This window comes from Bos taurus, unplaced genomic scaffold, assembly GCF_002263795.3.
Source record: "Bos taurus isolate L1 Dominette 01449 registration number 42190680 breed Hereford unplaced genomic scaffold, ARS-UCD2.0 Leftover_ScbfJmS_1899, whole genome shotgun sequence".
NCBI lineage: Eukaryota > Metazoa > Chordata > Mammalia > Artiodactyla > Bovidae > Bos > Bos taurus.
Genome location: NW_020190994.1, coordinates 282,861 through 296,590, shown reverse-complemented (window position 1 = coordinate 296,590; position 13,730 = coordinate 282,861). Strand labels below are relative to the sequence as shown.

The 13,730-nt window shown below is 42.0% G+C and overlaps 1 protein-coding gene across 1 annotated transcript in view; it reads right to left on the bottom strand.

Moving 5' to 3' along the window:
• Positions 1-13,730, bottom strand: part of LOC101902555 (ATP-binding cassette sub-family C member 4) — a 313,640-nt gene that overhangs the window by 220,424 nt on the left and 79,486 nt on the right. The window contains 2 exon segments of the mRNA XM_059884434.1: positions 5,166-5,255; positions 7,512-7,613. Of these exon segments, the coding sequence (XP_059740417.1) occupies positions 5,166-5,255; positions 7,512-7,613 (192 nt within the window).

Genomic DNA, 13,730 nt, shown 5'->3' with positions numbered 1-13,730 from the left:
CCACTCCAGTACTCTTGCCTGAAAAACTCCATGGACGGAGGAGCCTGATAGGCTGCAGTCCATGGGGTCGCTAAGAGTTGGACATGACTAAGCAACTTCACTTTCACTTTTCACTTTCATGCATTGGAGAAGGAAATGGCAACCCACTCCAGTTTTCTTGCCTGGAGAATCCCAGGAAAGGGGGAGACTGGTGGGTTGCCGTCTATGAGGTCGCACAGATTTGGACACGACTGAAGCAACTTAGAAGCAGCAGCAGCAGCAGCAACATCCTTCTCTAGCAGAGCCCAGCAGGATGTGTATTTGATATATATGATGTTCAGTGCAATTGTTCCTGCATCTGGTATCCTTTACTTGACAAACACTTGTTCTTAAAAAGCTATGTGTGAAGAATATAGCCAACTGAAAGAACTCTCAAGTAAGTTGTGTCTGCAGAGCAAAAGTCCATGACAGAGAAAATCAACACCCTTTCATGTACACATCCCACATTTTAAAAAATAATTGTATTTATTTTTAGTTCTTTTATCTTTTTCATTTACTTTTTAACGATGTTGTGTCAGTTTCTGCCATACCACAATTCTAATTTTATTTATTTTTGCTTGCACTGGGTCATCACTGCAGTGCATGGGGGTTTTCTTGTTGAGGCTCTAGCAGGCAGGCTTCAGCAGTTGTGGCCCGTGGGCTCAGTTGTTGCACCTCCAGGCCCCAGAGCAGAGGCCCAACAGTTGTGGTGCATGGGATTAGTTGCTCCACAACTGGGAAGTGGGAACTTCACAGACCAGGGACCGAACCTGTGTCTCCTGCATTAGCAGGGGATTATTTTACCACTGAGCCACCAGGGAAGCCCACACCTCACATTAGGTTTCTGAATTTTGTTGTTTCAGACCAAGGGTATGTGCACCTTGCCTTTCAATCTTCAACATCACACAGATGTGGCGTGTGTGTATCCACACCATCAGAGTGCTCATGACACTGGGCTGAAATAATATGACTGCATATCTGTCTCAACCCACAACATGATTGTCTCTGAAAGGCAGACAGTCAGGGTCTTTCTCACTTCTGTACCTTTATCTCCAGCACATGGCTGCACATTCACTACACATGCACTGATGGGATCATGTCAAGTCATAGGAGGAAATGCTCAAAGATTCCGGGAAGAGCCTTTATGATCTCCAGATATCCTGGAAGGGCCACAAAGATGAAAAGAAGTCCCCATTGTCTCTGTCTATCCTGAACAGTATCAGTTCAGTTGCTCAGTCATGTCTGATTTTTTGTAACCCCATGAACCGCAGCACATCAGGCCTGCCTGTCCATCACCAATTCCCAGAGTTTACCCAAACTGATGTCCACTGAGTCAGTGATGCCATCCAACCATCTCATCCTCTGTCATCCCCTTCTCCTCCTGCCTTCAATCTTTCCCAGCATCAGGGTCTTTTCCAAAGAGTCAGCTTTTTCCATCAGGTGGCCAAAGTATTGGAGTTTCAGCTTCAACATCAGTCCTTCCAATGAACACCCAGGACTGATCTCCTTTAGGATGGACTGGTTGGACCTCCTTGCAGTTCAAGGGACTCTCAAGAGTCTTCTCCAACACCACAGTTCAAAAGCATCAATTCTTCAGTGCTCAGCTTTCTTTATAGTCCAATTCTCACATCCATACATGGCCACTGGAAAAACCATAGCCTTGACTAGACGGACCTTTATTGACAAAGTAATGTCTCTGCTTTTTAATCTGCTGTCTAGGTTGGTCATAATTTTCTTACCAAGGAGTAAGCATCTTTTAATTTCATGGCTGCAATCACGATCTGCAGTGATTTTGGAGCCCAAAAAAATAAAGTCAGCCACTGTTTCCACTGTTTCCCTGTCTATTTCCTTTGAAGTGATAGGACTGGATGCCATGATCTTAGTTTTCTGAATGTTGAGTTTTAAGCCAACTTTTCACTTTCCTCTTTCACTTTCATCAAGAGGCTCTTTAGTTCTTCTTCACTTTCTGCAATAAGGGTGGTGTCATCTGCATATCTGAGGTTATTGCTATTTCTGCCAGCAATCTTGATTCCAGCTTGTGCTTCTTCCAGCCCAACATTTCTCATGATGTACTCTGCATACAAATAAGCATGGTGACAATATACAGTCTTGACGTACTCCTTTTCTGATTTGGAACCAGTCTGTTGTTCCATGTCCAGTTCTAACTGTTACTTCCTGACCTGGATACAGGTTTCTCAGGAGGCATGTCAGGTGGTCTGGTATTCTCATCTCTTTCAGAATTTTCCACAGTTTACTGTGATCCACACAGTCAAAGGCTTTGGCATAGTAAATAAAGCAGAAGTAGATATTTTACTGGAACTCTCTTGCTTTTTCAGTGATCCAGCACATGTTGGCAATTTGATCTCTGTTTCCTCTGCCTTTTCTAAAACCAGCTTGAACATCTGGAAGTTTATGGTTCAGGTATTTCTGAAGCCTGGCTTGGAGAATTTTGAGCATTACTTTACTAGCGTGTGAGATGAGTGCAATTGTGCGGTAGTTTGAGCATTCTTTGGCATTGCCTTTCTTTGGGATTGGAATGAAAACTGACCTTTTCCAGTCCTGTGGCCACTGCGGAGTTTTCCAAATTTGCTGACATATTGAGTGCAGCACTTTCACAGCATTATCTTTCAGGATTTGAAAGAGCTCAACTGGAATTCCAAAACCGTCACTAGCTTTGTTTGTAATAATGCTTCCTAAGGCCCACTTGACTTCACATTGCATTATGTCTGGCTCTAGGTGAGTGATCACACTATTGTGATTATCTGGATCGTGAAGATCTTTTTTGTACAGTTCTTCTGTGTATTCTTGCCACTCTTCTTAATATCTTCTGCATCTGTTAGTTCCCTACCATTTCTGTCCTATATTGTGGCCATCTTTGAATGAAATGTTCCCTTGATATCTCTAATTTTCTTGAAGAGATCTCTATTCTTTCCCATTCTATTGTTTTCCTCTATTTGTTTGCATTGATTGCTTAGGAAGGCTTTCTTATCTCTCCTTGCTATCCTTTGGAACTCTGCATTCAAATGGGTATATCTTTCCTTTTCTCCTTTGCTTTTTGCTTCTCTTCTTTTCACAGCTATTTGTAAGGCCTCCTCAGACAGCCATTTTGCCTTTTTGCACTTCTTTTTCTTGGGGATGGTCTTGATCCTTGTCTCCTGTACAAAGTCACGAACCTCCATCCATAGTTCATCAGGCACTCTGTCTGTGAGATCTAGTCCCTTAAATCTAGTTCTCATTTCCACTTCCATAAGAGACTTGATTTAGGTCATACTTGAACGGTCTATTGGTTTCCCCCACTTTCTTCAATTTAAGTCTGATTTAATTTAATTTAATCCAGAACAGCTGTCACATAAATACTTTCCTTCACCGAGACATCCAAATTCCGCACAGGCAGTTCCTAACTGGGAAACGGGAAGCACCAAGGAAAAAAAGATAGTGTGCGTTTATCCAGATTTATTTCGCCATGAAACATTCTTGTAAAATGAATGTTCCATGAACACACCTAGAGAGACACTGTTCTAGATACCCTCAACTCAAACTGAGTCACACACAGATCTGGTGGGCTCAATTCTGAGAATTTAACAGGAGCTAGAGCCAGACATCCTGGAATGTGAAGTCAAGTGGGCCTTAGAAAGCATCACTATGAACAAAGCTAGTGGAGGTGATGGAATTCCAGTTGAGCTGTTCCAGGTCCTGAAAGATGATGCTGTGAAAGTGCTTCACTCAATATGCCAGCAAATTTGGAAAACACAGCAGTGGCCACAGGACTGGAAAAGGTCAGTTTTCATTCGAATCACAAAGAAAGGCAATGCCAAAGAATGCTCAAACTACCTCACAATTGCACTCATCTCACACGCTAGTAAGGTAATGCTTAATATTCTCCAAGCCAGGCTTCAGCAATATGTGAACCGTGAACTGCCTGATGTTCAAGCTGGATTTAGAAAAGGCAGAGGAACCAGAGATCAAATTGCCAACATCCGCTGGAACATGGAAAAAGCAGGAGATTTCCAGAAAAACATCTATTTCTGCTTTATTGACTATGCCAAAGCCTTTGACTGTGTGGATCACAGTAAACTGTGGAAAATTCTGAAAGAAATGGGAATACCAGACCACCTGATCTGCCTCTTGAGAAATGTGTATGCAGGTCAGGAAGCAACAGTTAGAACTGGACATGGAACAACAAACTGGTTCCAAATAGGAAAGGGAGTACATCAGGGCTGTATATAGTCACCCTGTTTATTTAACTTATATGCAGAGTACATCATGAGAAACTCTGGGCTGGAAGAAACACAAGCTGGAATCAAGATTTCCAGGAGAAATATCAATAACCTCAGATATGCAGATGACACCACCCTTATGGCAGAACGTGAAGAGGAACTAAAAAGCCTCCTGATGAAGGTGAAAGTAGAGAGTGAAAAAGTTGGCTTAAAGCTCAACATTCAGAAAACGAAGATCATGGCATCCAGTCCTGTCACTTCGTGGGAAATAGACAGGGAAACAGTGGAAACAGTGTCAGACTTTATTTTTCTGGGCTCCAAAATCACTGCAGATGGTGACTGCAGCCACGAAATTAAAAGATGCTTACTCCTTGGAAGGAAAGTTATGACCAACCTAGATAGCATATTCAAAAGCAGAGACATTATTCTGCCAACAAAGGTTCATCTAGTCAAGGCTATGGTTTTTTCCTGTGGTCATGTATGGATGTGAGAGTTGAACTGTGAAGAAGGCTGAGTGCTGAAGAATTGATGCTTTTGAACTGTGGTGTTGGGGAAGAGTCTTGAGGGTCCCTTGGACTGCAAGGAGATTCAACCAGTCCATTCTGAAGGAGATCAGCCCTGGGATTTCTTTGGAAGGAATGATGCTAAAGCTGAACCTCCAGTACTTTGGCCACCTCAGGCGAAGAGTTGACTCATTGGAAAAGACTCTGACGCTGGGAGGGATTGGGGGCAAAAGGATAAGGGCACAACAGAGGATGAGATAGCTGGATGGCATCACTGACTCAATGGACATGAGTCTGAGTGAACTCCGGGAGTTGGTGATGGACAGGGAGGCCTGGCGTGCTGCAATTCATGGGGTCGCAAAGAGTCAGACACGACTGAGCGACTGATCTGTGGTGTTGCATCAAGCAAAAGACATCATCAACTTACTTTTCCTGCTCCCACAGGTCCGACCACAGCTAACAGTTCACCAGGTCTGACAGTAAAGGAAAGTCCTTGAAGGCTTGGGGTCTTGGATGCCTACAAATTAAAGTTTTTAATTTAATTTACCCATTTTAATAACGTAACAATTTTTTTAGAAAGTGGAAAATATAACAATAATCAACATAATTGATATGCAAAATATAACCCACATTTTTCTCTTTCCTATTTTAAGATATTGTGTCCTGGAGACCTCTTCATCAGATTTTATCTCTTTGGGGATTTGAGGTAGCTTTAGCTCACTTTAGGAAGTTTCCTTCTTTTTTCCAACTACCATACAATTGCACTCATTTCATGTGCTAGCAAAGTATTGCTCAAAATTCTTCAAGCTAGGCTTCAGCAGTATGTAAACTGAGAACTTTCAGATGTATAAGCTGGAATTAGAAAAGGCAGAGGAACCAGAGATCAAATTGCCGATATCTGTTGGATCACAGAAAAGCAAGATAATTCCAGAAAAACATCTACTTCTGCTTCATTGACTAAAGCCTTTGACTGTGTGGATCACAACAAACTGTGGAAAATTCTTCTAGAGATGGGAATACCAGACCACCTTACTTGCCTCCTGAGAAACTTGAATGCAGGTCAAGAAGCAACAGTTAGAACTGGACATGCAACAACAGACTGGTTCAAAATCAGGAAAGGAGTTCATCAAAGCTGTATATGGTCACCCTACTTGTTTATCTTTTATACAGATTACATGATGCAGAATGGCTAGATGATCACAAAATGGAATCTAGAATTCTGATAGAATATCAATAATCTTAAACATGCAGATGATGCCACTTAATAGCAGAGAATTAAGAGGAACTAAAGAGCCTCTTGATGACGGTGAAAGAGGAGAGTGAAAAAGAGTGAATGTTGGCTTAAAACTCAACATTCGATGCTTGGGGCTAGTGAACTGGGATGACCCAGAGGGATGGTATGGGGAAGGAGGAGGGAGGAGGGTTCAGGATGGGGAACACATGTATACCTGTGGCGGATTCATTTTGATATTTGGCAAAACTAATACAATTATGTAAAGTTTAAAAATAAAATAAAATTTTTTTAAAAAAGCAAGAGTTCCAGAAAAAAAAAAAAAAAAAAACTCAACATTCGAACAACTAAGATCATGGCATCTGGTCCCATCACTTCATGGCAAATAGAAAGTGGAAACAGTGACAGATTTTATTTTCTTGTGCTCCAAAATCACTTCAGACAGGGACTGCAGCCATGAAATTCAAAGATGCTTGCTCCTTGGCACAAGAGCTATGACAAACCTAGACTGTGTATTAAAAAGCAAAGACATTACTTTGCTGATAAAGGCCCATCTAGTCAAAGCTATGGTTTTTCCCGTAGTCATGTATGGATGTGACAGTTTTCACCATAAAGAAGGCTGAGCACTGAAGAATTGATGCTTTTGAACTGTGGTGTTAGAGAAGACTCTTGAGAGTCCCTTGAACAGCAAGGAGATCAAACAAGTCAATCCTAAAGGAAATCAATCTTGCATATTCATTGGAAGGACTGACGCTGAAGCTGAAACTCTAATACTTCGGCCACCTGATGCGAAGAGTAGACTCATTAGAAAAGACCCTGATGCTGGGAAAGACTGAAGGCAGAAGAAGGGGACAACAGAAGATGAGATGGTTGGATGGCATCACTGACTCGATGGACATGAGTTTGAGCAAGCTCCTGGAGCTGGTGATGCACAAGGGAGTCTTGCATGCTGCAGTCTATGGAGTCACACAGATTTGGACATGACTGAGCGACTGAACAACAACAACAACAGAAATGCTGGAGTGGGCATCCATCCCCATGGACAGAGGGGCCTGGTGGGCTACAGTCCATGCAGTCACAAAGACTCAGAGACAAGTGAAGCAACTGACACTTCACACTTCAGCTCAAAATATTCGATCTGGGTTTTCAAGAAAAGCTATTTGTGTTCTATATCTTTTGTTTAAGGTGATCCTACTGTATAGCACAGGGAATTATATTTAATACTCTGTAATAAAACATGATGAAAAATAAACTAAAAATTAAAAGAAGAATTTATATACTTTAAGTTCAACATGTGCTAATACACTGAAAGCTCTCTTGAAAATGAGAAAAAGAGTAACATGTCAAATGCCTCAGGCTGATTTTACACTTAATCTCCATTCATTGCAAATCTCATCCCTGATTCTGAGAATTTTTATAATATATTCTAAGTAAATGAGCAAGTCACATTTTACAGTATATGTAAAATCTCAAAATTCTCCAATAAATCTATGTCACAGTTATCTTTTAGCAGTCATAATTTTGGAAAGCAAAGTTTCTTACCTTTTCCCAAGAAGCTGTAAAAGCTTGCACATCCACGATTGTTTTACCATCTGATGGCAGCAGAGGGTAGCACTGTGTTATCTCATCAAGTAACAAAAAGTTCTACAGAAAAAAAGCAAAACATAGATTGTTTATACTGCAAGAACAAAGCACAAACAAAACAACTGCTTCTCTGGAATTGGCAATAAAAAGTTTTATACCTATCATTTATACCTACCTATCATTTTACAACTGTATTTTATTAGGTCTTGGTTCACATGAGAAATATTAAATAGTATATAGTATGTAATATATCATTATTATATGTACAACTAAGTATATAATAGAGTATAGCATATATATATATATAAAACATAGCATATATATATATATATATATATATATATAAAACATAGCATATACACACTTATATAGAGCATGTATGTGTGTGTGTCTGTGTGTGTGTGTATAATAAATAAATAAGAATTCCTGGCCATGAGGCTATCTTTGTTACTTTCTCAACAAGTGTACTGGTTCCTCTCTAAGAAGAAAATATGGCTTCAAACTCCTATACATTTAGAACCTGGACATTTTTATTGTTTTACTTTTGTGTTACCAACAATAAACAGGTGAGCTGGTAGGAAATTATTTCATAAATACTAACTGAATCCCACCATGTGCCAAGCACCATGCAACACTGCTAGAACACAGAGAGGAAGGCCGTTAGGAAGCAGGTGGCACAGGACAGGCTGGGAACACAAGACCAACAACAGAGACTCTGAGTGCAAACCCTGTACACTCTGCTTTCCCCCTCGTGTGTGTCAAATCCATATCACTGCTTGTCATTAACTATCACTTAAGTCATCATTCTAAAAAGAAAATGCTCTTAAGTTTCTACACCTTAAAAAATATTTTACCAGCATCTTTTCACAATCACTGTCTCTTCTCCTTAGTCAATGCCCTCTCTCCTCCACAGCAGGAATGGCTGCACCTACCACTTCTTATTCTCTACACTACTTAGCAGCTAACTGATGCAATGTAGCTGAACAAAACAAAGTTCTATGAACTGCTACACAGGACAAGTGAAAATAACTGAAGTCATTCAGTCGTGTCCGACTCTTTGCGACCCCATGGACTGTAGCCTACCAAGGTCCTCTGTCCATGGGATATTCCAGGCAAGAATACTGGAGTGGGTTACCATTTCCTTCTCTAGGAGATCTTCCTGACCCAGGAATTGAACCCAGGTCTCCTGCATTGTAAGCAGACACTTTACAGTCTGAGCCACCAGGGAAGTCTCACATAGGACAAACACACACAAGAAAACTCCCTCTTGCCTTGCAAATCCTTAACATAATTCTATGAGAAAAGCTAGAGTGGTAAAGATACTGAACAAACAATTCATACCACTCCCACTCTTCAAGGTCCCCAAAACTGTGAACATGTTGCAGAGACTACTGGCTGTGCTCAAAATCTGCTCTCATTCTTCAGTGGTTAACAAACTCTGGATTTTAGCTGACACATGGCAGCCTGAAAGAGGCCCTCTGTCTCCAGCCTCTGGAGCAGATAGATGTAGCCATGTGACTAAAGCCAGGTCAGTGGAAACTAACAATAACCAGGACCTTCCTCTACCCTAAAACCTGGGCGTTGGAGGCTGCAAGCTGGATCAAGGTCACATGCGGTGAAGTAACAAGAAAGATTCTGGGTCCCTAACACCATGGAGAATCACACTAGCCTTGGGACTTGTTATCAGGTAAATTATATCCCCACAAAAAAAGATATGCTGAAGTCCTAATCCCAACTACCTGAAAATGTGACTTTATTTGGAAATTCAGTTGTTGTAGATGTAATCAATTAAGGTAAGATCACAGTGGAGTAGGGTGGGCTCTGAATCCAATATGATCAGTGTCCTTAAGAGAGATGCTGAGACAGATATACACAAACACACACACACACACACAAAGCTACCTGATGATGGAGACAGAGGCTAGAGTGATGGCATTTACAAGTGAAGGAATGCCAAGATTTGTCTGTAACCACTCAAAGCTAACAGAGGCAAGAAAGGATGCTCTCTTATCTAATTCAGAGGGATTCTGACCCTCCTGACACCTTGGTTTCAGACTTCTAGCCTCCAGGACGGTTAAACAATACATTCCTGTGGTTTCAGCCCACCTGGTTTGTGGTGATTTGTAATGGTAGCAGCAGGAATCTCATATAGAACTTTATAAGGATTCTTGCATGAGAAAAAACACATGACCTGTGTAATCAGCTTTAAATGGGTAACTCTGGCACCCACAGGCAAACTGAATTCTTACCAACAAAGGGCCAACTGAAACAAGCATGTGAGGATGTTTGAGAAAGAAAACAACACACAAATAGTAATCTACTACCTTAAACAACATAAAGACTCTTCAAGTCCTTGACACCCCGCCTATCATGCCTCAGAGCCATAAATGTAATTGCAAAACTTCTACTTCAAAAGAAAAACTGGTAAAAACTGAACATGAAAACCCTTGTGCAGGAAAAGAAAGACAGGATCCTTGCATTTCTCTCAAAGACCAGCTGGCGGGAGACTTGCTCCTCTCATTCCCTCCTCTTCTCATCTAGGCTCACAGAGAACCTAATACTAGGCAAAGCTACTTCTGTCCACACCAAACCTGTGTCCAGCAGGTGGCAAGATGAACAGGCAGTGGTCTGAGGACTTCTCTGCAGGCTGTCAACCACTGAAGCCTTAGTCCTCTCTCCACACCACTTCTCCCATCGTCAGCCATGTGGGAGCTCTCATCTGTTCTACCACAGTTTATCTCTTTTGCAATTCTTCTTTCCTCTCAAAACAATATAATTTCAGAATCTCACTCACTAATTAATCATTTCAAACATTGATACTTTTCTTTTTCTGATTCCTTGCCGAGATTTCCCCAACACCAGCAAACTGACCCCAAACACAACACTCCTTCCTGATCTCTCTACAGCACCTCCGAGAGTGTCCACCACACTTAATGCCCCCAGTGATTGACCAGCATCAAAGCCCACACTCCCCAGATGACCTCTACTCAGACACCCTGAGTCCTGACCCCATCTTTCCTTCTGGCCCATCTCAAATACTAACCTTACTGGGAACCATCTCAGCACATCCCCAGCTGGTACTGCCCTCCCTACCTCTGAATCCCCAGAGGAATATTAAGTTACATAGAGGGGAGACACTATGTCATTTATGCACTTATATAGTCCCAACTCTAGCTAAGACTGAGTCTTACACAATCAGACTATATGGTTGTTTAAATCAGTCCAACCACTGTAGCATGGCTACAGCCTTACATAGTCAAAGCTAACACAGCAACAAGAAAAATGTTATGAGTGTTATGAGAGAGGCTGGGACCCAGGGTCCTTTATAGGAGTGCTTACACCTGGACAAACATCTCCTTGAGCAACAAAATACAAAGAAATTGTAAGGGACTAAACATAACTGCACACACGGAAAGGCAATTACGAACAGTAAGATACAAAAACACCACAAGCCAACTGCCATTTCTGAGCTGCCGGGAGCAGATGCAGGGAACTGTGTGTGATCTTGGCACATGGCACCTACAAGATGGTGGGCAAACCACTTAAGTCACCCCTCTAGCTCAAACCACCAAACCTCCCCTACCCTCACCCCTCTTAAGGAACCAGCTCGCCCTTCTCAGAGTCAACGGGGCATCAGTTTTTTGTTTTCATACTTTGTGATGCAGCATAAGCCTCAAAAAGCCTTGCTTGAATTTCTCATCTGGCATATATCAATTTCTATTGATTAAAAAGACCAAGGGCCATGGAGAGTAATGTATATGTTATATACCTTGTCTACACAGAATCAGATACAATGTCAGCGTAAGTGTGTCACCAAGACATCAACACTCAATGTGTGTACATTAGAACAGAAATTCCCACTTCCAGACAAAAAAGGTGCCTGAAGTGCTGGCGGGATTTTTCTCCAGGACTCACTCTGATGAAAAAGCTGAAATTAAATGGCCATTAGAGCCATGAAGTGCAGACCTAGAACAGGTTATGCAGGAAAGTATCCACATCAGAACTGCAGCCAAAAAGACTGACTTCCCAGTGGTGGTAATGAAAAACCTAAAGCTGCTCTGTGAATAAGATAACCTCAGAGACACATTTTACTGGATGCAAAAGTCACTGAAAACTTTTAGTGCTTTGAAGTTAAAATCTTTCACAATCCTATGGGAGTCATTCAGTGCCAAGACCATGGGTCTGCCTTCATCACTTAGAGAAAAATAGACTTCTTGGGCTGTGAGGTCATAGTAAATCATTCATTTTCACAGAGACAATTTAATCTTCATTTTAAATAGAAATAACTGAGCACCTACTGTGTGCAAGGCCCTTGTTTTCATGATAAAAATTATTTCGGTTCAGTTCAGTCACTCAGTTGTGTCCAACTCTTTGTGACCCCATGAATTGCAGCACGCCAAGCCTCCCTGTCCATCACCAACTCCCGGAGTTCACCCAAACTCATGTCCATCGAGTCAGTGATGCCATCCAGCCATCTCATTCTCTGTCGTCCCCTTCTCCTCCTGCCCCCAATCCCTCCCAGCATCAGGGTCTTTTCCAATGAGTCAACTCTTTACATGAGGTAGCCAAAGTATTGGAGTTTCAGCTTTAGCATCAGTCCTTCCAAAGAACACCCAGGACTAATATCCTTTATAATGGACTTGTTGGATCTGCTTGCAGTCCAAGGGACTCTCAAGAGTCTGCTCCAACACCACAGTTCAAAAGCATCAATTCTTAGGCACTCAACTTGCTTCAAAGTCCAACTCTCAGATCCATACCCCTGACTATTTAGGGACAGTTAGTTTAAAAAAGGAGACAACAGGCATGGTGGGAATCACACATTTGAAAAGATGAAGGCAGCTAGAGAGAGGCTTAGACACGAAGTAAAAGAAGAACAGGAACAAAAATGCGGAGATCAGAAATCAACAATAAAACATCTTTGGTGGAAAAAATCCACTTTTAAACACAGAGAACTAAGTGAATCTGAGGCCATGCTTCCTGCCCAGGGAACAGGGACTTCTCAGCAAGTTCCTCCCCTCCCAGACCAGAGAGGAATCCAAGTCACCCCAGGACTGTGCCCAGTCACTGCCTAGACATTCCAGTCAGCACAAGAGATGCAATTTGTTTGCATCTCCTGCTTTTAGACATTTGAATCGTCCTGCAGCTATCACTGCATGGCAAGGGCCTGTGTTGCTGCTATTAATGAGCACAGATCTTCAGTTCAGTTCAGTCCCTCAGTCGTGTCCGACTCTTTGTGACCCCATGGACTGCAAAACACGAGGCCTCCCTGTCCATCAACAACTCCCAGAGTTTACTCAAAGCCATGTTCCTGGAGTTGGTGATGCCATCCAACCATCTTGTCCTCTGTCATCCCCTTCTCCTCCCGCCTTCAATCTTTCCCAGCAGCAGGGTCTTTTCAAATGAGTCAGCTCTTCACATCAGGTGCCCAAAGTATTGGAGTTTCAGCTTCAACATCAGTCCTTCCAATGAAGACTCAGAACTGATCTCCTTTAGGATGGACTTGTTGGATCTCCTAGGTGTACAAGGGACTCTCAAGAGTCTTCAACACCACAGTTCAAAATAATCTATTCTTCAGTGCTCAACTTTCTTCACAGTCCAACTCTCACAACCATACATGACTACTGGAAAAACCAAAGCCTTGACTAGATGGAACTTTGTTGGCAAAGTAATGTCCCTGCTTTCTAATATACTATCTAGGTTGGTCATAACTTTCCTTTCAAGGAGTAAGCCTCTTTTAATTTCATGGCTGAGTCACCATCTGCAGTGATTTTTGGAGTCCCCCCCAAAATAAAGTCTGACACTGTTTCCACTGTTTCCCTGTCTATTTGCCATGAAGTGATGGGACCAGATGCCATGATCTTAGTTTTCTGAATGTTGATCTTTAAGCCAACTTTCTCACTCTCCACTTTCACTTTCATCAAGAGGCTCTTTAGTTCTTCTTCACTTTCTGCCATAAGGGTGGTGTCATCTGCATATCTGAGGTTATTGATATTTCTCCCAGCAAACTTGATTCCAGCTTCTGCTTCATCCAGCCCAGCATTTCTCAGGATGTACTCTGCATGTAAGTTAAATAAGCAGGCTGACAATATATAGCCTTGACATATTCCTTTTCCTATTTGGAACCAGTCTATTGTTCCATGTCCAGTTCTAACTGTTGCTTCCTGACCTGCATGTAGG